Source organism: Monodelphis domestica, chromosome 1 (assembly GCF_027887165.1).
Source record: "Monodelphis domestica isolate mMonDom1 chromosome 1, mMonDom1.pri, whole genome shotgun sequence".
Classification (NCBI taxonomy): domain Eukaryota; kingdom Metazoa; phylum Chordata; class Mammalia; order Didelphimorphia; family Didelphidae; genus Monodelphis; species Monodelphis domestica.
In genome coordinates, this window is record NC_077227.1 from 465,982,637 (window position 1) to 466,006,318 (window position 23,682).

At 36.6% G+C, this 23,682-nt stretch overlaps 1 protein-coding gene across 1 annotated transcript in view; it reads right to left on the reverse strand.

Annotated features, from left to right (window-relative positions):
* The window catches only part of MED27 (mediator complex subunit 27), a 276,923-nt gene that overhangs the window by 174,915 nt on the left and 78,326 nt on the right, over positions 1–23,682 (reverse strand). Inside the window, exon 3 of the mRNA XM_003339627.4 lies at positions 4,671–4,801. Coding sequence (XP_003339675.2) covers positions 4,671–4,801 — 131 coding nt within the window. The remainder of the gene's footprint in view (positions 1–4,670; positions 4,802–23,682) is intronic.

The window sequence follows — 23,682 nt, forward strand, 5'->3', positions numbered from 1 at the left end:
GCTCTGGAGATACAAAGAAAGGAAAAAAATAGTTCCTGTCCTCAAGAGGTTACGATTGAAAGTGGAAAGAAACACAAATCATGTGCAAACAAGACACATATAGTTTGTCCCTAAGAGAGTGTTTTAGTTACCATCTTTATCTTTTAGTCTATATCCCCAATCATATCCTCCTTGACCCATGTAATCAAGCAGTTGCTTTTTTTCTTCGGTGTTTCTACTCCCATAGTTTTTCCTCTGAATGTGATCCCTCAGAGTTGTTCAGGATCACTGCATTGCCACTAATGGAGAAGTCCATTACATTCGATTGTGCCACAGTATATCAATCTCTGTGTACAATGTTCTCCTGGTTCTGCTCCTCTCACTCTGCATGAATTACTGGAGGTTGTTCCAGTTCACATGGAATTCCTCCAGTTCGTTATTCTTTGCATCACCAACTGAAATAAAACTATCTTAAACAACAACTTTAAACATTGTTTTAAGTCCCTTCTACAGGCCCCAAACTGCAGTAGGCACTATGAAGAACATATTGAATACAACTCCTGCCCTCTTGTAATTCACAGTCTAGTATCAGTCTTATACTAAAAAATATCTGCCTCGTTCAACAGGTGCTGACCTACTTCTAAGGTCCATAAAAAACACCATTCTTCATCATAGGATCATAGATCTAGAACTGGAAAACATCTTAAGATATCTAGTAGAACTGTCTCATTATCCGAATGAGGAGATAGGCCTGGACAAGTAAAATGAATTGCCTAAGGAGCACAAAGAATGTAATAAACTGAAGTCATGACTCTAATCCAGGTCCCCTGACTTCAAATCCAGCATTTTCCCCACCAAACCACTTTACAACAATCAACCATTGCTACCAACTTCATGTTAAATAAAATATAACAACTCCAGGCTCTCCCTTTCAAAGATAGAGAAGGCATTTGCTAACCCTAGTGAGGAGAATCAAATTAGTTGTACAAGTGTCTGAGTACTCAAAATAACTTCAGGTAGAAAGGTCATCTTCTTGGAATTAATATAAATGGCAGTGACAGAAAATGAGCTTCTTTCGGTTAAACATTCAGAGACAAATTAATGGCTGAACCTGAAGCAATCTGTTGTCTTAGCATTGCCATGTCTAAGGGCAAAGAACCTAGGAATGTTCTATGCTCATGCCATTTTCCCTTTTGCCTCCTGAATCAATTCCTTCTAGGGCCATAAATTTACAGTTATGCTATTTTTTGTTCAAGCCCATGATAGGATAGTCAAGCACAAGAGGCTGGCATGAAAAGTTAATTTTATTTCTCTGTACACTCCAAGGTGTTAGGCAATACCTATTAGCCTGGAAATAATGCTGAATGCAAAGTATCTGCTATTGACCAGCTCCAAAGACTCCACCAGAATTTTAAATTTCTAGATGAAAAGATCAACTGTCTATTAACAAATAAGGTAACATTAGTGGTTACTGAATCTCTTTTTCTAGAAAATTGAAAACAAAAAAAGGTTATCAGTTGCCCCAGATGTACTAACAATCCATGAAGACAACCTCTATTCCCTTAAGCATATAATTATCTTCTTCCCCTTAGACTTCATTTAGTACTTTGTTTTATATTCTTATACATTTGTGTATGATTTTATATCAAACTTATCTGTCCTCCAAAGAACTCTGATGCCTCATCATGGAATGGACATTATTCTTGATTCTTGAAGTCTCTGCCAGCAGAGCCCAATTTCTACCTCATTCTAGGAAATCTGAAAGGCTTTGAACATGAACTGGGAAAAAGACTATATAGCTGCTTTCTAAGGCCCAGCCTAGGAATGGGTTCTCTTATAAGATAATGAGCTTCTGGTCACCAGAATTAGAGCAGAAGCTAGAGAATGATCTATCAGGAAGATCAAAGAAGATGCCATTTGATGGAAGGTTGACTAGGTAACCTGCTAAAATAAAATCTCTTACAATGCAATATTGCATATTGCTCTAAGTATTACAAAAATTCATTCCAGTTACTAAGAAAATTCACAATCAAATTGGCTAAGTCTGCTTTGTAATATGTTGACTAATAAGTCTTAAAACAGATAATTCATTAATTATATATTACATGGAATTAGGCAAGCTTTTTATACAGCAACCAGAAAACCAACCTATCTGTGAAACAAACACTATCCCTTATATAAAGGACTTAGAGGAACATGAGCATATGGAAGCTGTGGAACGAAGATGGCATCTCCTATGCCCTCAAAATGATAACAAATAGAAAGATCTTTTTTTATTTCAAATAGAATCTTGGTATTCTTATAAGCCTCTATGAAAGGAGAGAAGGATATGAATCATTAATCCCATGAATCACTAATCCTATGGGACAAGCAGGAAGGAGTCTGAATCTTCAAAGACAGCTGTACTGTTAAAGCCAACTACATTTTTCAAACATACATCCCTTCAAACCTTCAAATCCCTTGTATCCTTGCTTTACCATGCTTGTGGTCTCATGGCAGCCAAGTATAGTCTGTGGTTTTGCTATAGTAACCTTTGCAATTGTCCAGCTACTGACAAAATAAAATGCAGAAATCCATATACTGCTGTACTAACAGATGTGTAGATGAGGGGTGAAGAAAAGTCTTCCTGATGTTTAAAGGGACACATATAAGGAAGGTCCTGAAAGTCAGCTCAGTAGAGTCCTGCTATCAAGGTGGATCTAGATTATGTGTAATATGCTAAACACCAGCAATCTGCTACTATAGAGTTCCATAATAAAATAGTTTGAATCACATCCCCTCAAAATCCAACAGTTAACATGCAAAAAAAAAAAAAGGCCGATATAATATGATTTGCCTTTAAAATTGGATATGGCTCTTATCCCCAAGACAGTGGTGTTATAAAAGGGTTCCACCACATTGACAGATCAAAGAGCTCAATGCTGTGAAAAAGCACCAGTCAATAGTCACAAGGTCTACCGGGCTATCTACTATAGGAAATCATTCCATTGTTTTATTTCTTAGGCCACAGTAATCACTTTCCTCTTTGAAACTAAGTATTTTGAGTGATTTGTTATAAATGTATAATGACAGTCATGAGTATATCTAGATTTTTTGTGGGTTTTTTGGTTTGTTTTGTTTTTGGCATGGGAACACAGACTGCTAACTGATTGCCTTGGTCCTTAAATAGCTTCTAGGTGTCCTCATAATTGCATATCACCTGTAAACAGGTTTTAAGCCAATGCAAATTAACAAACGGTGAACAGATGGACTAAGAACTGACTTTTGTCAAAAGAGAGTTAGCAAAAAAAACTTTTTGGCTTTGGTCTTATTCAACCACAAGAAAAAAAAATCCACCATTTCTAGCTAAATATCTTACCTCAGTAGAAGTCCCATGCATACAAAATGAAAAGTAATAAGGCCCATTAGAATTTTGAGAAGTAGGAGGTATGATCTACAAAATCACTGAATTAACATGGAACCAACAATGCAGAGTATTTTTCACTCTCTGGGCAATTAGCCAAATAAGCAAAGTTGCTAGCCTTGCAAGTTGTGCACAAAAATTGTCACAATGGTCCAAAAAAGTCAAATGGTCTATACAAGCTGTGTGGAAGGGGGGAGGGGGGGGAAGCACATGCTACCTATGGCTGGATTCAGTGGCCCTAGCAAGGTTTAGTGATAGGCTGAGGCTTAAATCTGAGAAGTCCCAATGTGTGTCTACTGATAAAGAAATCATCACCAGGACAAAGAGAAGATGGACAGAAAGTCACTTGCCTGCTAGGATCATGGCCATGTGTACACACACATCCTGTAGGGAAACTAGTCTTTTGGAAGAAAAGTTAAAAAACATAGGTTTAATCAGGGGTACAAGCAAACAGAAACTCATTTTCCTAAAAATTCCAGAAAGGAAGGGAGAACAGAGACTCAAACCATACTCCTCTCACAGAGGGTGAAGGAGGGAGAAGAGAGGGAATGTTGATATTACCTCCAAACTTGGGTTCAAAGAATGGTAAAGCTGGAAGGAATCCTACAAATTCTCTCATCCATTGCTCATTATTTTAAAGATTAGGCAGCTGAGCTCAAACTGGGGAAAGGGGATGTGGGGTGTATTAAGGAAAGGAAAAAATGTAATGCACATACAAGAGAATAAATATTTATTAAATGCCTTCTATGTGTCAGGCATTGTGCTAAGTGCTTTACAAATATTATTCATGCAAATCACACAGCTAGCTAGCAGCAGAGCTAGAGCTGAACCTCAAGTCTACTATCTACTATCTCAGTGCTCTTGCCACTAAAAGACAGCTCTCCTCCAATCAATCTCTCCAGTCCAACACTGCCTTGGGGCAAAGTTCACAGCCGACCTTGCATGAACTAGCTCATAGAGCCAGATTGACAATATTACCTGCACTAATATAACAAGTAAGCTCCCTGTTCTCTTTAGCTGCCTCACTGACAAAAAAGAAACTTCTCCTTTGCCCACTTGGAGAATGGGAGAAGGAAGCAAAGCAAGTCTTTAGAGCATTTTGAAACTCAAAAGAGAAAAGTTAAAATACAAAGCTAATGAGTCCTCTAAAATGTTACCCTTCTCTTTATAATGTTTTAAATTTGTCATAGTAGAACCATTTCTAAAAAGAAAAGGCTTCCACAAATAAGGTGACATCACTCAATGGCTACTCAACAACATGAAATTCATGCAAAATCTCAGTACTCACTGTGGTGGTAAGACCAGAGTTGTAGGCTGGGCTTTAGGCCTCCGTTTTGCAGATACTCCCATCTGGTTGGCAGAACGTTTCAGAGACTGTTGATTCAGGAGACCAGAAGCTAGCCCTGCGTGGTACTGCAACTATATAGGGGGGGGAAAAGCCATCTTAGTATGTTCAGATGCAACATTTGATTTATCTGAGTCCTTTAGCCCAGTCATATGATTCCATATCAAACCATCTCAAAGAAGGTACATATAAGCTAATTTTAAATTTTTGTGCTATTTCGATAATAAAGGGTGTAGTTTTCACTGAATCCCAAATGAAAATCATACTTTTTTTTTTTAAACCGTTACCTTCCATCTTGGAGTCAATACTATGTATTGGCTCCAAGGCAGAAGAGTGGTAAGGGCTAGGCAATGGGGGTCAAGTGACTTGCCCAGGGTCACACAGCTGGGAAGTGTCTGAGGCCAAATTTGAACCTAGGACCTTCCATCTCTAGGCCTGGCTCTCAATCCACTGAGCCACCCAGCTGCCCCCCAAAATCATACTTTTTAATAAATTCCATGTCACCAATTTAATAAATTCCATGAACAGCATAAGCAAATGATCAAACTCAAAAAGTCAATTTCCCTGGAGTCTAAAATATTGATTGGGTACAAAGGCAATACTAATAACAAGGTTATGACTTCAAGTTTATAGAAATGAATACAAGTAAATTAATGTTTGCTGAATTAAAAACAATACTTTATATTCATATAGCATTTCAAAATTTATAAAACTTTTAATACATTATCTCAATGGAGCCTCATAATAGCTCTGTGAGGTTGATCGGTGAGGTGGATTATTAGTAAGTCAAGGCTCAGAAAAATTAGATTAATTATCCACAGTCATATAGCTTATGCTGGAAGTGGCACTTGAACTTGGAGGCTTTCTGACTCCCAAGTCCAGTGATCTTTTAAACATATTAAAACATCTTGGGGGGCAGCTGGGTAGCTCAGTGGATTGAGAGCCAGGCCTAGAGATGGGAGGTCCTAGGTTCAAATCTGGCCTCAGACACTTCCCAGCTGTGTGATCCTGAGCAAGTCACTTGACCCCCATTGCCTAGCCCTTACCACTCTTCTGCCTTGGAGCCAATACACAGTATTGACTCCAAGATGGAAGGTAAGGGTTTTAATAAAAAAAAAATCTTCATTAAATAAAAAGAGTTAAAGGAAGAAATTGAATTGAATGAACAAAGTTGGGAGAAGAAAAATAAAAATGACTTCCAGAGAGATTAGAGATTGGTACAGTTAGTAGCAAACTGACAAAGAAGCTATATAATTAAAAATCTTATCAGTATCACAACTAATGGTATCCAGACAAATGTCCAGTCTTCAACTTAATTTAGAACAAGTCAAACTACTTTATGCCTCAGTTCCCCAATGTGGAAAATGGACTGGATGGTACTTGCTTCTGAAACATGTTGAGATTAGGAATACAACTCTATTATTCTCATTTATCAGCAGATAAACACATTCTTCCTCCTAAATTTAATTTTTCAAGTAGCAATGTATGTCTGTTACTTTACTTTATCTTCCCATTTTAAATCCAACACTTCTGTATTTTAGCTCTCAGTAAGACATGTCAGAATGTGTGTCTCTACAATAAAATGTTACTTGAAAGGTATTCCAATTTTACAGAGATGTAAATAAAACATTCAAATGTGAAAATGACAAGTTAAGAATTTGGATTAGTACCACTTACAACATCCAGTCTGTTTCTTCCACCCTTCTAAAATTATAACAAATTCTTCTAAGCATTTAGAATCAACCAAATATACAAATATTCATTTGGCAGCTCTAAATCAATTTCTTTTCAAAACGATCTTGCTAGGCATAGATTTCCTTTGGAAATCAGTTACACCACAGCTCCTGATAATGAAACTGGTGACCACCATATAAAAAGGGCTAGGCCCTGGATACAAAGGCTAATAATGTTCTGAAAAATAAATAGCCTTAGCAAAAGCCATTGAGCCGAGCACAGTCAGAGAATGAGAAAAACAAAACCAATTGAAATGTTCTGCTCCTCGAAAGTGGCTATAAAAATGAAGATATTCAGTGACCCAATAGAACGCCAACATCAGTATTTGGAGCATCCATATTGCTTTTTAACAGGCTCCTGATTTATTTGGTCGATTTGCTGCATAAGCCATATACAACACAAGACAAAAATATATGGTAGTCTTAATAAAAACAGAGTTCTTCTCAGAGAGAGGAAAGGGGGGCATCATTTGGCTCTAACAACTCATTGTAGACCAATGAATTTTGCTCAAATTTGTTTTTCTTGTACAGATTTTTAAAATGGGAAATCAATGGAAGCAAGGGACAGTACAAGTTTGAAAGACAATGTTTCAAAATGTCAGCGACTTGGGTTTCGATCTTCCCCACCAGAATTTGCAATGAATGCAATATGCGCAGGGTTTTATGGAATTAAAGGTAAAGACAGCTTGGCAAGAGCCCCCTTCTGGCTCAAGAAACATTCTCTCCTCTTTCTTTTTCTTTTTGGCATCTTTATTAGGGTCCATGCAAGCTCAGCCATTCCCTTGGTGCTGACTCTACTTTGGAAATTTTCCTGGCTATGCATCAAAGTGCCATGGTGGTATTCTGCCCACCTGGCATCTCTCACATCACTTGCCCATAACAAACAAACACAGAACCAGTAGAATCTGGTTAAACACCATCTCATGGTGAATGCTTTCCCATGAAAACTTGTGCCATCTTGAACTCAGTCAATATAGGATACCCTGTTTGAACATGTATAAACAGAAAGAGTCCCATTCCCAAAAACAAAATCCATCTTTGAAAGCTGACTCTGATTAAGTGACATTTGTTAATCATATATACCTACCCCAGCTTCCAGGAACACAGACCCAACTGTCAGGATCTATAAGGGCCCATTAAATATTTACCAAACCATCTTTATAATAGGGAAAAAAAGGTCAAAGTTAATAAAACTAATAGGTAGCTCCTGTCCAACCTGATTTATACATTATTTAAGGACAATATACACTATTACATGGAACACAGTTTTGATGTGAAAAAATTCTTGGAAAATGTTCCCTTATCTAATAGTTCTGAATATCAGAAGAGAAGTCTAAATAATACACAAATTAACATTAAGAACATAGCACTCCACAAATTACAGTCATGAGTTTTCATTTACAGGTTCTTGTAATATTTTCTATAAAAATACATTTCAATAAACATACTTCTCTCCAAATGTCTATGGCATGGAAACAGCTCTATTTCAAAAGCAACATCCCAAAATTCTAATGTGACTTTTCTATCTAGCATCATTTCTCCTCTTAACAGCAAGATTCAGGAGGAGTAAAAATAAAAAGTGGGAAGGAAGAAGGAATCTGGAAAGAGAGGTAAGAGACAATGGGAACTAAATGTTGAAATGTTCTTGTCAGACTCGGTTGTACTGTTGCTCAGTTTTGTTCATTGTTTTTCTTTGTTACAAGGTAGAATTGAGAGCAGAGGAGATAACAGAGAATAAATGGTACCCAAAAGGCTTCAATAATTTTTTTAAATGAGGAAATAGATTAAACAATTTACCCTTCTTTTGACTTCACCACAGTTGGTTGTTTCATTCATTCATTCATTTTATTTGCTAGCTGATAGAAGTTATACTTTGGTTATTTTTTTACCCTATATTTTAAGGATATTTCTTCATTATAATCTTATGATTATTAATTCCCATCTCAGATCTACTATTAACTACCTAGGGCTAAAATGCTAGGCTCCTAACTAAAGTATCTGCCAATCAATTTCCTTTCTTGATTTATGTTCATTCATATAGAAGGTTAAGAATTTAAATTAGGGATCAGATAAGTCAAAATTAGGAGAAAGTTTGAATTATTAGAATACTTTAGTCTTTCTTACATGAATTTTTTATTTAAATAATCTTTCCACAGATAGCAACAGTAACTATAGCTTAGCACTTTCCAGAATGATGACCAACTTGTATTAGTACGGTACAAATTAATGAAGGTTGCTAGTACTTCCAATTATACTTAGTACATGGATTAGAAACAATCACATTAATAAAAATTATACCATTAATATTGAAATCCATAAATCCTAACTCTTGTATTCAAAAATTAGCTAGATGGTACCCTTCCAAGTTATTCTAAGCAGTGGAGTTCCATGTTAGGCCCTTCCAGAATGGTGTATCCTACTTTAAACACAACAGCAATAACAACCAACAAAGGAAAAGTGTATTATCAAACAAGCCAATTAGATATTTTGCATTTTTAAAATTTATCTTAACTTCCTTAAATGTTGCATTCCTTAAAGATTTACTTAAAAAGCTGATTTAATACTTAAGTTTTGAGGTATATGTAGCTCATGCATCAGTGCAGTAGAAAAAAGCACCAGCTCTGGAATCAGAGGATCTGGGTTCAAATCCTCCTTTTGGCACCTATTATCTGGACAAGTCATTTAACCTCCGTGGGCTTTTCCCCTTGTCTATAAAATAAGAAAGTTGGCCTAGAGGCCCTCTGAAATCCCTTCCAGCTTAAGATAAATTATATTGTGACAATTAAGCAAAATATACTTGCTAATAACTAAAATCTCATGGAAAGAGACAATCAAAAAACAAGCATTAAGCATTTACTATATGTTAGTCAGGTGCTAGTTGTTAGAGATAAAAATAACAAGAATAAAACTTCAATTAAAAAAATCTACTTCTCAAGGAGCTTATATTATATCTAAGAAGAAAACATGTATGTATGAATATATGGAATAACATACCAAAAAAATACAATGGAATCATTAACAGACTCAAGTTAATAATGAATTCTGAACATTTGTAGATCCTGAGAGATATTCCAAGGCATTAGCATTCCATTGCCTTCATAATCTCTGTGATCCTTTCCTACAGTATTGCTCACAAAGAGACCTTAACTATTTATTGCACTGCTGGTACTCAACACTAGTAAGTAAATAGCAGGGAATAAACCCCACTTTCTTATGATTCTGAATGTCTGTACATAGAACTAAAAGAAGAAAATGACCCTTCAGCTAATACTTTTAAAATTGACATGTATGTGGTCTTAAATTTATTTCACTTGATACATAACACTGCATATTTGTACATGTGTCAAATCATTCCTTGCTAGATTATCTTATCATATCTTAATTAAACTTTGTATCTTCCCCACTGCCTAATAAAGCATTCTGTATTTCAAATGTATGTACTAAATGGTTGTTATGAATTAATGAATAAAACTATAGCCTAAGTCAGGGATGTCAAATGTGCAGTCAGCATTGCAGCTCTCAACATACCAGTGCCTAGAGAACCAGATTAAAATGTAAATTGGGAAGTCTTTAACAAAATAAAGGAAAACACACTAGAACATAGGTGGTAATATTAATATGTGGTTTTTGAAGTGAATATCAGCTGAAGGACTTATGTTTGTTGAATGGCTTCCATTTCTATTTGAGTTTGACACTACTAGTATAAATAGTTCAGTCACTGGATTTTAGGCCCAGAAGAACCTTTTAGATAAATCTAGTCTAGTAGTTCTCAAAATGCATTCATAGCACTATCTGGGTAAATCACTTAACCTGTTTGCCTAGCCCTTTCCTTTTTGTCTTAAAGAGTTGTTACTAAGGCAGAAAGTACGAATTTTTTTTAAATACCTTCCTGTCTCTCCAAGGCTAGTTCTCCATCCACTATATTACACTGCCCCTCACACATTTCATGCTAAGATGAAATAAGAAAGAGTTCCTCTTCATATGATTATATGAAACTATTAGGTGAGGGAAGAAAGAGATATAGGCAACTATAATTCAAATTAAGCTAAAAGCACTCAAGAGAAGGGTGATGTGCTCTGAGAGATTCCAAATGGGAGAGAGCATTTCTAGCAGGGGGGAATCTGGGAGATGGTGGCACCTAAGTTAGTCTGGCCTTGAGGAAGAGAATTTCAGTAAGTAACCTGGCCCAGAAGACAGTTCACTAAACTTGGATTCAGGAGAAAAGCCTGAAATACATCTCAGACCCTTGTAAACCAGGTGACCATTGGCAAACTACTTGCTAAAAAGTTTCAGATTCCTCAACTGAAAAATGAAGGTAATAAAACTTGTACTTCCTACTTCTGAGTTGAGAGAATAAAAAAGAGCACTGAAAATCTTTTTTTTTTAAATATATTTTATTTGATCATTTCCAAGCATTATTCATTAAAGACATAGATCATTTTCTTTTCCTCCCCCCCCCACCCCCCATAGCCAACGCGTAAGTCCACTGGGCATTAGATGTTTTCTTGATTTGAACCCATTGCTTTGTTGATAGTATTTGCATTAGAGTGTTCATTTAGAGTCCATCCTCTGTCATGTCCCCTCAACCTCTGTATTCAGGCAGTTGCTTTTTCTCGGCGTTTCCACTCCCATAGTTTATCCTTTCCTTATGAATGGTGTTTTTTTCTCCTGGATCCCTGCAAGTTGTTCAGGGACATTACACCGCCACTAATGGAGAAGTCCATTACGTTCGATTATACCACAGTGTATTAGTCTCTGTGTACAATGTTCTCCTGGTTCTGCTCCTCTCGCTCTGCATCACTTCCTGGAGGTTGTTCCAGTCTCCATGGAACTTCTCCACTTTATTATTCCTTTTAGCACAATAGTATTCCATCACCAACATATACCACAGTTTGTTCAGCCATTCCCCAATTGATGGGCATCCCCTCGTTTTCCAGTTTTGGGCCACCACAAAGAGCGCAGCTATGAATATTTTTGTACAAGTCTTTGTGTCCATTATCTCTTTGGGGTACAGACCCAGCAGAGCACTGAAAATCTTAAAGAACTACATAAATTAATTATTATAACAAGCAAAGATACAGTGAGAGTCTAATTCAAGAGAACTATATTCTATATTTCTAAAAGTACTTAGGCAGGAATAAGTATTTAATTAAGCTATAGTCTCCAGTATGAAATGAGTTCTAGAATTATGTGAGTTAGTTTTTAGAAAGAGAATAAATGACACTAAATAAACAATGATATTAATATCCCTAATTCTGAATGAGGTCCTAGTTTTTTTCTTATGTTCTCCTACTCTCTGACCTCTTCTAAACATTGAAATTTCAGTTGTTCTTGCTTCTGTTAGTCCCAAACTAAGGTAATAAACTGGGGAAGGTTGTACTCAAAAAACCTCCTGCCCTCCACCCAAATTCCACGGGAAGAAATGCACAAAATGTAGTGCAAAGCCCTAAACAATGTCATAAAGCCTAAAGCCCATCCTAGGAAATATTAAATTTAATCTTTTCTATGGGTTTTATATTGTTCTGTGATAATGGCAATTATCTTTTTTTTAATTTTCCTAGGTTCAAGGAGAGTCTGTATATTATAATTCACTGTTGCTTAAAGATTTTCAATATCAGTGCATCAGATAAGCACATCACCTACTTAAGGACCACTTTAGCCCACTTAAAATCATCCATTAAAACAGTTAAAGCCAACATCTGGACATTAAAAATGTTTCCAAATTACAAGCCTACCCCTCATGACCACATTTTGAAGATCATATAACCTTAGACTGACTTAAATCTTCCATTACTTTGGAGGGGGAAGGGGGAGTAGTCAAGATTTCTCTGCCAATGTTAATATGTCCCTGAACCATTAAACCACTGACCAGAGCAGAGATTTAAGCATAATCATGGCTATATTTCTGTCACTTTAAAAGACAGAGACCATTGCCCCTCATTATTAAAATATGTTTTTGGTTTAGCTAATGAGGAAGACTCATTTAATATGATAAAGCCCTAGTTCTTCTTTTGAAAAAAAAATAAGTATGCATGCTTGAATTCAGCTATGCCCAAGAAAGCGGGACAGAGAAATGCCAGCTCTAATTGTTTTCTTTGGGTTTTTACTTTACATCTCAGATAATGAGATCAGCTTGGAAGCTGCTTCTTCCTACCTCCCCCAACCTAGGTTTGATCCTTTAAGGGTAACAGCATTTTTTTTAACTTGGTCAAAGCAGCATCAATAAACTAAAAGAAGGCAGCCTCCAATTTTTTGCTTATTTGTTTTCTATTCTGAAGCTAGGTTTGGGGCCTTTCAATTAGTATTAAAGGATGTTGAGATCAGGGCTATGTTTCCTGTCCATTTGTAGCACCATTTACTTGCTAACTGCTGTTTGTTTTTAAATATTAATCCTCACATTTTCAAACACAAAACATTATCCAAAAAAAAAAAACCTAAAATACATGCCCATGGGGACAATCACTGTTGTTCCTTTAAATTACTGCAACATTTAGGATTGGTTACAATTACTCGACTGGAACTTCACAGGGCTCACACCTTTATTAATAATCCTTTCTCTACAACTGCTCCTGTTTATGCTGCATCTGCTTACATGTTATCCTATCTCCAAGATGCCAATCAGCTAAAAGGGCTATCATTCAGATTGCTGAACAGTTTCCTAACAAAGCCTTGTAGCTGAGAAAAAAAGAATGTAGGAACCAGAAGGTTCACAATGGCTTGTTTTTTCTGGTTCCCATTATCCTCCTATTTCCTTGAACCATATTCTCAACTTTCTCTATTCAACCGGGATAGTTGGAAGAACATTTCCAAGAACCACAAAAAAAAAAGGAGAGTCCACTTAACAGTTAGCACTAACTGAAAATACAAATAGGTTCCAAGGATAGCTCCATAAGCAGGCTAAAAAGCAATGATATAATTGGGTAACTCTAAACTTCAGACAGTGACATGCTAGAAAAGAAGTCATGTTCTCCTTTGGCATCACGTCTAAAGACAGATTACATAGCTGAATGGACCACTGGTCTTGATAGATGTTAGTATTTTTTTATATCTTAATCCCTAAATAGACTCAAACTCATCCCAGGATAGTAATCTTAATTTTATTTTTGGAAATGCACAAACTATCATGTATATAGTTGCATATAGCACAAGATTTACTGATCACTCTAGCTTTGTTCAAACTGGGGGCAACTAAGAAGCTCAGTGGATTAAAGGGCTGTGCCTGGAGTCAGAAAGACTTGAGAAGAACCCGACAAATTGGAAGCTCTTAATTAATACTTAATAATTAACTAACTTGGACTTCCGGGTAATCATGGCTGCAATCTAGACGCCACACGCTTCCTCTCCTCGGCACCGAACGAAATAGACTACATCAAAGGAGCATAAAATCACCTTTGGAGGAACAGAAGGACACCATTCAAAATTACCCTAGACAAAATAAAATACTTAGGAATCTATCTCCCGAGACAAACATAGGATCTATATGAACACAACTACAAAACACTTTCCACACAACTAAAACTAGACTTGAACAATTGGAAGAACATTAACTGCTCATGGGTAGGACGAGCCAATATAATAAAAATGACCATCCTACCCAAACTCATCTATCTATTTAGTGCCATACCCATGGAACTTCCAAAAATTTTTTTTACTGATTTAGAAAAAAACATAACAAAGTTCATTTGGGAAAAAAAATACAAAGGAAGGGGGTCTTGCAGTCCCAGATCTCAGACTATATTACAAAGCAGCGGTCATCAAAACAATTTGGTACTGGCTAAGAGACAGAAAGGAGGATCAGTGGAATAGACTGGGGGCAAGCAACCTCAGCAAGACAGTATATGACAAACCCAAAGATCCCAGCTTTTGGGACAAAAATCCACTATTTCATAAAAACTGCTGGGAAAATTGGAAGACAGTGTGGGAAAGATTAGGCTTAGATCAACACTTCACACCCTACACCAAGATAAATTCAAAATGGGTGAATGACTTGAACATAAAGAAGGAAACTATAAGAAAATTAGGCGAACACAGAATAGTATACATGTCAGACCTTTGGGAAGGAAAAGACTTCAAAACCAAGCAAGAATTAGAAAGAGTTACAAAATGCAAAATAAATAATCTGGATTACATCAAATTAAAAAGTTTTTGTACAAACAAAACCAATGTAACCAAAATCAGAAGGGTAGCAACAAATTGGGAAACAATCTTCATAAAAACCTCTGACAAAGGTTTAATTACTAAAATTTATAAAGAACTAAATCAATTGTACAAAAAATCAAGCCATTCTCCAATTGACAAATGGGCAAGGGACATGAACAGGCAATTCTCAACCAAAGAAATCAAAACTATTAATAAGTACATGAAAAAGTGCTCTACATCTCTTATAATAAGAGAGATGCAAATCAAAACAACTCTGAGGTATCACCTCACACCTAGCAGATTGGCTAACATGACAGCTATGGAAAGTAATGAATGCTGGAGGGGATGTGGCAAAGTGGGGACATTAATTCATTGCTGGTGGAGTTGTGAATTGATCCAACCATTCTGGAGGGCAATTTGGAACTATGCCCAAAGGGCGATAAAAGACTGTCTGCCCTTTGATCCAGCCATAGCACTGCTGGGCTTGTACCCCAAAGAGATAATGGACAAAAAGACTTGTACAAGAATATTCATAGCTGCGCTCTTTGTGGTGGCCAAAAATTGGAAAATGAGGGGATGCCCTTCAGTTGGGGAATGGCTGAACAAATTGTGGTATATGTTGGTGATGGAATACTATTGTGCTAAAAGGCATAATAAAGTGGAGGAATTCCATGGAGACTGGAACAACCTCCAGGAAGTGATGCAGAGCGAAAGGAGCAGAACCAGGAAAACATTATACACAGAGACTGATACATTGTGGTACAATCGAAGATGATGGACTTCTCCATTAGTATCAATGCAATTTCCCTGAACAATCTGCAGGGATCTAAAAAAAAAATACTACCCACAAGCAGAGGATAAACTGTGGGAGTAAAAACACCGATGAAAAGCAACTGCTTGACTACAGGGTTGGAGGAGATAAGACTGAGGAGAGACTCTAAATGAACACTATAATGCAAATTCCAACAACAGGGAAATGGGTTCCAGTCAAGAACACATGTGATAAACAGTGGAATCATGCGTTGGCTATGGGAGAGGGAAAGGTGGGGGGGGGGGGGGGGGGGGGGGGAGAAAATGATCTTTGTTTCCAGTGAATAATGTATGAAAACGACCAAATAAAATAATGTTTAAAAAAAAAATAATTAACTAACTTCTGTAACCTTGAGCAAATCTCACCTGAATAGGCATCAGTTTATGCAACAATAAAATGAAGGTACCAGTCTAAACAACCTGTATGGTCTCTTTCAACCCTGAGATGTCACTAGCTATATGACCCAGGGCAAGTCCCTTAACCCTGTTTGCCTCAGTTTCCTCGTCTATAAAATGAGTGAGGGAAGAAAATGGCAAATCGCTTCAGTATCTTTGCAAAGAAAACTCCAAAAGGGATTACAAAAAGTGGGACACCACTCAACGACTGAACAATAAGTATTGAAACTAAATATAGAAGCAGCAGGAAAGAACAATCATTGTATTTATGAACTATTCAAATTACTCTTCTATCATTAAAGTAAATCGTGGTTTGTTTAAATCGTGCTCAGAGCCATGATTAAGATTCTGTAAAAATAAGTGAGCTAAGAAGATAAATCTCTAAAGTCTCTTTCCAAGACTATATTGACTATAAAAAGCAGTATTTGTGAAATTCAACTATAATGGCTGTTCTGGACTGGTCCTGACCACATAGTACATTATCAATTTAGGTCTCACCACTAGAACAGAATGAGACCCTCATAAAGTCATTCAACGGTTACTAAATGGGAAATTTGCATGGCAGGAGGATATTCAATGGGGATTAGCACTAAGAATCACTTGCCTTAATATACCAAAACTCACATCTTGATCTACTATTCAAAGGGCTCAAGTTCCCATTGGAAAATGGGAAAGGACTTACTTGTACAAAAATATTTATAGCTGCTCTTTCTGTGATGGCAAAAAATTGGAAATCAAGGGAATGTCTATCAGTTGGGAAATGGCTGAACAAGTTATGGTACAGGTTGTTGATGGAATACTATTGGGCTACAAGATGATAAACAGGATGGTTTCAGAAAAAAGCTGGAAAGATCTATATGAACTGATGCAGAGCAAAATATGCAGAACCAGCAGAATATCATATACAGTAACAGTAATATTGTATGATGATAAACTATGAAAATTTGGCTACTCTCAGCAATGAAATGATCCAGGACAATTCTGAGGGACTTATGACAAAGAATGCTCTCCACCTCCAGAGAGTCAAAATTCAGATTAAAGCATATGATTTTTCAATTGTTTATTTGGGTTTATATTTGGGGGTTCTGGTTTCATAAAATTATTCACTTATAAAAATTAATAACATGGAACTATGTTTTGCATGATAATATATGTATAATTATATAATTAGAACAAGAGAAGGAACATGGGAAGCTGGGAAAGAAAGTTCTGGGGAACAAAATTCTAATTATACAATAACCCAGATTGAATTGATTGCCAGCTCTGGAGAGGGAGAGGGAAAGAAGGGAGGCACCACATAACTTTGAAAAACTTATGTGCAAATTTGTTATTACATGTAATTGGCAAAAAAATAAAAATACAATTTTATTACATTATATATATTTTTTTAATTCCTCCTTGTTGCTTTGTACTTGAGACAAAATATGAGCCAATCAAGTCTCAGGAATGTCTCATGGAAAAATTGCCCTAACCTACGTGAGAAGGGAGCAGTTGAGAAGTATGGCTCCTACCACACTTATGAAATAAAAGAATAACCTCATTTATTAATAATCACTAATAAATAACAACAAAGGTATGAGCTAACTAAAACAACTCAGGGTTTGGAAGGCTTTTGGCCAGGATTCATGCCATTTACTTTGTACTTCACCACATCAAGAGCCCACAGGAGAGACTCAAATGCTTAACTGACTGATAATTCATGAATCTTTTCATCATTCTTTCTAAGTATAGGAGATAAAACATGTTGATAAAATGATCTTCCTACACCGTAAAAATGTCCTTATTTTCATATAGCCCATTCTATCTAGCTAATACTCAACTAACCAAACCAAGCTTCATATATCATTGGGCCGTCCCCTCTAGCCATCTTCTCACTATCTGCTCTGCCACTGCATCCCCAGGCTTCTGGGGACTATGCTGAAGGAGGCTTAATTCCCTTGGTTTTAGAGTAAATTCTAATACATAAGCCACTAGAACTTCGCCTGGAAACAACATGTCAGTCAAGTCCCCTATGACTCTATTTACCATCTCTGTGACTTCCTGAAAAAAAAAAAAACTCTCCTCCATGGCCACTACTCCCCTATACATGTTGTTTCCTCCATTACAATGTAAGCTGTTAAAAGTAAGCACTGTCTCACTTTTTGTGTCTGTATCTTCAGTGCTTAGAAGAGTGTTTGGCACATAACAAGCATTTAATAAATGACATTCATTATCTTTATAATTACCTTTTCCATAGGAAATCAAGTTTTCTTCTAGATTTCAATTTACAGATACATATATTGAAACTAGAATACATGTCTAATTCTCAAGTTTGGGAAAATAAATTGCTAATAATTATCCTTTTGTTCAGTTATATATCCCTTTGTCCAACCTAAAAATATTAGTAAGTTAAAGAACTATGAGTTCCTTTTGGTAAAAAAATAAAAAATAAACACAATAAAAAATCCTATGATTAAGATCTGATTATCAACAACTCATTTCTTAGCTATAACTTAAGGAATGGGGGGAATGTTCTCTTATTGGGATAGATGGAGTATTTTGTGAAAGGAATAGCAAAGGCCTGTCTGACTGGACTGTGGAGTATATGAGGATAAATAAGGTGTAAGAGAACTGGACAGGTAGGAAGGTACCTAATTCTAAAAAGGCTACTGCAAAAGACCTGGTATAAGGTAATAAGGAAATAACCAAGGTAGCTGGTGGCAATGTCAGAAGAGAAAAGAGGGTATATATATGAGAGATCAACAGGATTTGGTGACTGATGGAATATCAGAGTAAGAGAAAGTGAAAAGTCCAAGATGATATCTATGTTGTAATCACTAGGAGGAGGAGGAGGAACCCTTGGCAGAAATGGGGAAGGTTAGAAGACAGGCAGGATTTGAGAGGGGGAGATGATGATTTAGTTCTGGACATGCCAAGTTTAAGGTGGCTACGGAACATACAGTTTGAGAATGTAGTCAGTAGTACAAGTCTGGAGTTCAGGAGAAAGATTTGGTCTAATACGTAGATCTGAGAAACCTCAGCATAGAGATGGTAACTGAATTCATGGGAACTGATGAGAGTAACAAGAAAAATACTAAAGAGGGAGAAGAGAGCCCAGCACAAAGTCAGGGTATACCTAGCTGAATATCAAGAAAAGGAGAATGAAAAGCAATAATCAAGCTAGGAAGAGAATCAGGAGAGAGTAGTGGGAATAGATTTTCAGGCGACTGATTTTTTTAACTGCTCTTTTAACTCCTTTCTTTTATATCAAAATTGTCAGATACGTAACTAAACTTATTAGACTTGATATAAAAAAAAGAAATAAAGGGGAAATATACCCAGTTGGTCCTCTCTGATAAACTGGGGGGGGGGGGGGAGGGGGAGAGACAAATGAAACCATGTTCATTACAAAGTCATGATCAATTTTTTCAAAAGGGTACAAGAATAGCACTTAAAACAGTAAAAGAGGGGTGGCTCAGTGGAGAGAGTCAAGCATTGAGATGGAGGTCCTAGGTTCAAAGCTAGCCTCAGATACTTCCTAGCTATGAGACCATGGGAAAGTCACTTCACTTCAATTGTCTAGCCCTTATTGCTTTTCTCTGCCTTGGTACTGATATTTAGAATTAAGTAAGGGATTTTAAGGGGAAAAATAATAAAAGAATCAAACAGGAAAGAGAGAGTGAATTCATAGTATTCTGATGCCTGTGAGATTTGCTCTATGTCTAGGACCTTCACTACAGTTGGACAGTGATATTTATTAGAACAGTTCTAGCTAAAATGGAATTCAAGGAGATTGGTAGGAAAGTATCTTTGAACCCTTCAGAGATGATTCTTTTTCATCTATACACAACCTTGAGATTCCAAGAACTAGATTCTTATATACAGACATACACATACACAGGAACTCTGCAACTTATGTTCTATAGACCTAGTCTAGAAGCATTTATCAAGCAAGCATTTATATATTCCACCATTGTATAAAGGATTAAAGATTTTTTAAAAAAACTCAATCCTACCTAGAGTCAACAAATATTTGCCTTTAAAATTTAGCATGTTTCTAAAATACATGCATAGACAAAGATATGAGAACTATGAGTAACTAATAAAACTATGATCTTTCCAAACCTCTATGGAACCTAACTAGTGAATGATGACTAAAGATCTGAAATTCATGCTATCAATCAAGACTTGGTCTGAGTCCAACTTCCTCTATGATTAATCTGCTTGTGGTATCTAAATCGCATGCTCTAAAGTTTGGATAAAGAGAGTTTAAGAAATTATTTGCTATTCTTCCATAGCCTCTGAACCCTATGTCCCACATGGTATAGATCTAATAAGTATGAGAAAACCATAAGTATATCACAACCACACAGGGTGAGACCTACTCCGTAAATAAGGAAAGACCAAAAGCCTCCACCAATTGGTTGATGCTTCCTGTACAGATGGGCATCAGAGATGCTGACACTTTGCCAGTGGAACCAGTAGTAGGCCCAAAGCCAGAGGCCTTGCAGTGCCCCAACCCCCCATTGGCAGCCATGCTCCAACATCTGCAATGAGATCAAAGTCCAACTCAATAAATTTGATTCACATATGTAAGTACTGTGTCTTGCATCTTTTGGGGTGGTCACTTACTTATTACAAAATCATCTATTTAGAAAGCATTTACTGCTAAATGGTAGAAAAAAATAAGATTGGAAAGCCTTACCTCTAGTATCTTTTTACATGCTTCCCTAAATAGATTGTAAACTCCTAAAGAGCAGCAACTGTGTTGTATTTGTATTTATTTTTTATTTGTCCCTCAGTACCTTAGCACAGAACTTTGTACTCAATACTCAATAAAAGAGGTACTCAATAAATATTTCATTGATAAAATGGTTCAGGAAAATAGTAGGAACCTCATCAATGTCTACAGGGTAAAGTTAAGGCAACTCACATTTAAACAGTATATTTTCTATTTCATAGGACAACCAAAAGGAATAAATCCCTTAAAAATCACAAACAAAAGGTTCCCCAAGAATATATAACTTCCATCTTCCTTTCCTACCAACTCTTCCATCATGGGATCCTTCCCTGTTGGGAAGTAATAGAGAGTAGCAAGTGATATGAATTGAGATGGGTTTGGTTTTTTTTAGATTTGATAGTCTAGAAGAGTGTTAATTTAGACTTGAATAAGCATATATAGTAAATATATTATTAAAGTTTTCAGACAGTTAAATATTCAATTTTTATTTAAAAAAACAAAATCCATCAGTTTTGATGGATAAGTGTACTTTTTACAACTAAGAATAAAAAAAAGTGAAGATTGGCAAGATTTTTTGCCATATAATTTGCTTCCTCTGCCTTTTTCCACTGCACTGCACATAAATCAAAGAAATGTTAAAGAGACCCATATATCACCAACTGGCATTTCAAAACTATTTACAAAGTAGCTAACAGACATGGTACAGAACATACAGAACTACAACCAGGAACTCTGAGTATAAAGGGACAAAATTAGCTCAAGCACTGACAGGGGGTTAATTAAGTTTACAAATAACTTTCCAATGGGCAAATGATGATATTTAATAAGAATGGCCTGAGTAAAACAGGGTTAGAAGGAAAGGAAAAATGGCAATGACATGCTCAAAAAGAATAATGAGTGTTCAAACAACCTGCCAATGTGATGAGTAAGCACCGAAATCTGGAAAACAGGCAGGAGAAATAATTTTTTAATAAGGATTGTGATAGGTTTGCCAGTAAAGTCCATATTATACTTGCAAAAGAGGTATTGCCTCAAAGTTAAAGATCAAGGTAGAAGCCAAAGTATGTTCTCCTGAATCCCTGCTATAAAATGGCCATAAGTGTTGGAAATTGTCTACTTAAGTTATTTTCCTACTTAGACAATGCAAGGATTCCTCAAAGTAAAAGCCACCATGAACTAACTGGTGGTTTTTGTCTGAATTCTAAGAAAGGGAAAGACTCTATAACTGTCAATCTGCTAAAGGTAACATCCAACCTTGCAGACGGGGGACAAATAAGATTCAGGCTTTCTTTCACAGATGATTTGAAAAAGTTAGGAAAGTCTAGACTACAAGCTAGAGCCAGATACTTTGTCTCTGGGAGGGAAAAAAAAACAAAACCTATTCCTTACTACAAAGATCTCTGTGGCCACAGCACAAAGGGTAGTGACTGTAATGATGTCATCTTGGCTTCTTTGAAAAGTTCAGCTTTTAACACTGCCATTACCCACCAGGTAGTCTTGCCCTTCACTGTTACATTCATAGAAAATAACTGTAGACAGCCAAAATAATAAGGAAGTATCACAGAGAAAAGAGGTTTTAAATCAGCTTGCAGATTTTAAAAAAATAAAATAAAAAGGTCCTCTCTTCAAAGAAGAGCAGAGCCTTATAATCTTTCCCTCCCTGCCAAGCTGTAGTAAGCCCATAAAAGAGGCCACCAGATACTCTTCAGCAAGGGTACTAGTGACCCAAAAAGTTATTACAGGATTTCAGATGAATAATGTCCTGCCTATGCTCATGGAAACTTCAAAAGAGCAAGCAGCTTGAAGAAAATGATGATTTCGGTAGGACAGTGTTTCTCCAAAGAGAGTCTCAGAATCAGGCCATAGGAATTTTTAGTAAGCTTTCAAGCTGGGAAAGGATCTTCTAAGCCAAAAACCATTCTGGGAAAACCCAAAAGGAAAGAAAGGAGCCAGGATAAAACTAAATCCAAACTGTAAAGCTGACAGTGAAGCATGAGGGAAAGGGAAGTAAAATTCTGAATAAGAAATGTTTATTACTAAGGGAATTTGAACACTGGACCATGAGACCTAGAGCTGAAAAGGAATTGATCACTTTATAAAAAAGGAAAAAGAAGCCCAAAGAGATAACTTGCCTATCTTATTACACAAGCACCAAGTAAGTAACAAAAGCAATCACAATTCACGATTAGGTCTTGACTCCAAAAATAGACTTCTTTTCCCCTCTCCCATGAAGCCTATAGGATAGAAAACAGAAATCCACAACAATTTAATCACAAAACTGACCAATCTCAACTCCACAACACAAATTAAGACTCATTTTCTCTCCTTTCAGAGGAGTATAAAAGGTATGAAATGTTGCATCTGTTGTAAGAGGCAACAAAATGACAGTTTTTCTTTGATCAGAAGACCTTAGATTTAAAGCTGGAAGAGTTCCTAAAGGTCACTGAGACCAACCTCCTCAATTTATGGATTATGGAGTTGGTCTCAAAGGAAAGTTCAGCAAGCAATGAGGGAGAACAGACAGATTGAAGAAATTACTGCTGGGGTGGGGGTGGGGCAAAAGAATCAATAAAACATGGCTGATGGGGCAGAGAATTATGTGTCAAGGGAAACAAATTGATTAGAAAGGAAGCCCCAAAGTTAAAAAGAATCAGAAAGAGGAAAGAATCGGCACTGATGTACTATGGTATGGGATTTGCCACCTGGGAGTGTATCTATTAGTTTACTATAGTAACACTTAATTTTATTTCCAGTTTTACTGCAACAGTTAAAGGTTTTTACAATAGCAGATGCCTTTCCTCCCACACATCAATTAATTTGCAAATTCACTCAGGTTGTAGAAATAATGAAATGCAATGCTTTTCTACTGGTGAATTTTGCTATCAAGAGGTGGATCCAGTGGGCGAGGTGCTAAATTGTGCTACTGTTAACTGCATGCCAATGGAAAGACCAAGCTAGGAAAAGGGAGCAGTACAGGCCAATCCAGTCCTTCCCCTTTTGCCCCCAGAGACCCACCCCTGGCTTAAAAAATGAAGGCAGTAGCACCAACTACAGCAAAAAAAAAAACTTTCAAGAACACATAAAGCCAGACTTGTGGTGCCCAGGAGTGAAAGTGCAAGGTATACCAAGCCTAATAAAGTAAAAAGCAGTGTTTTCA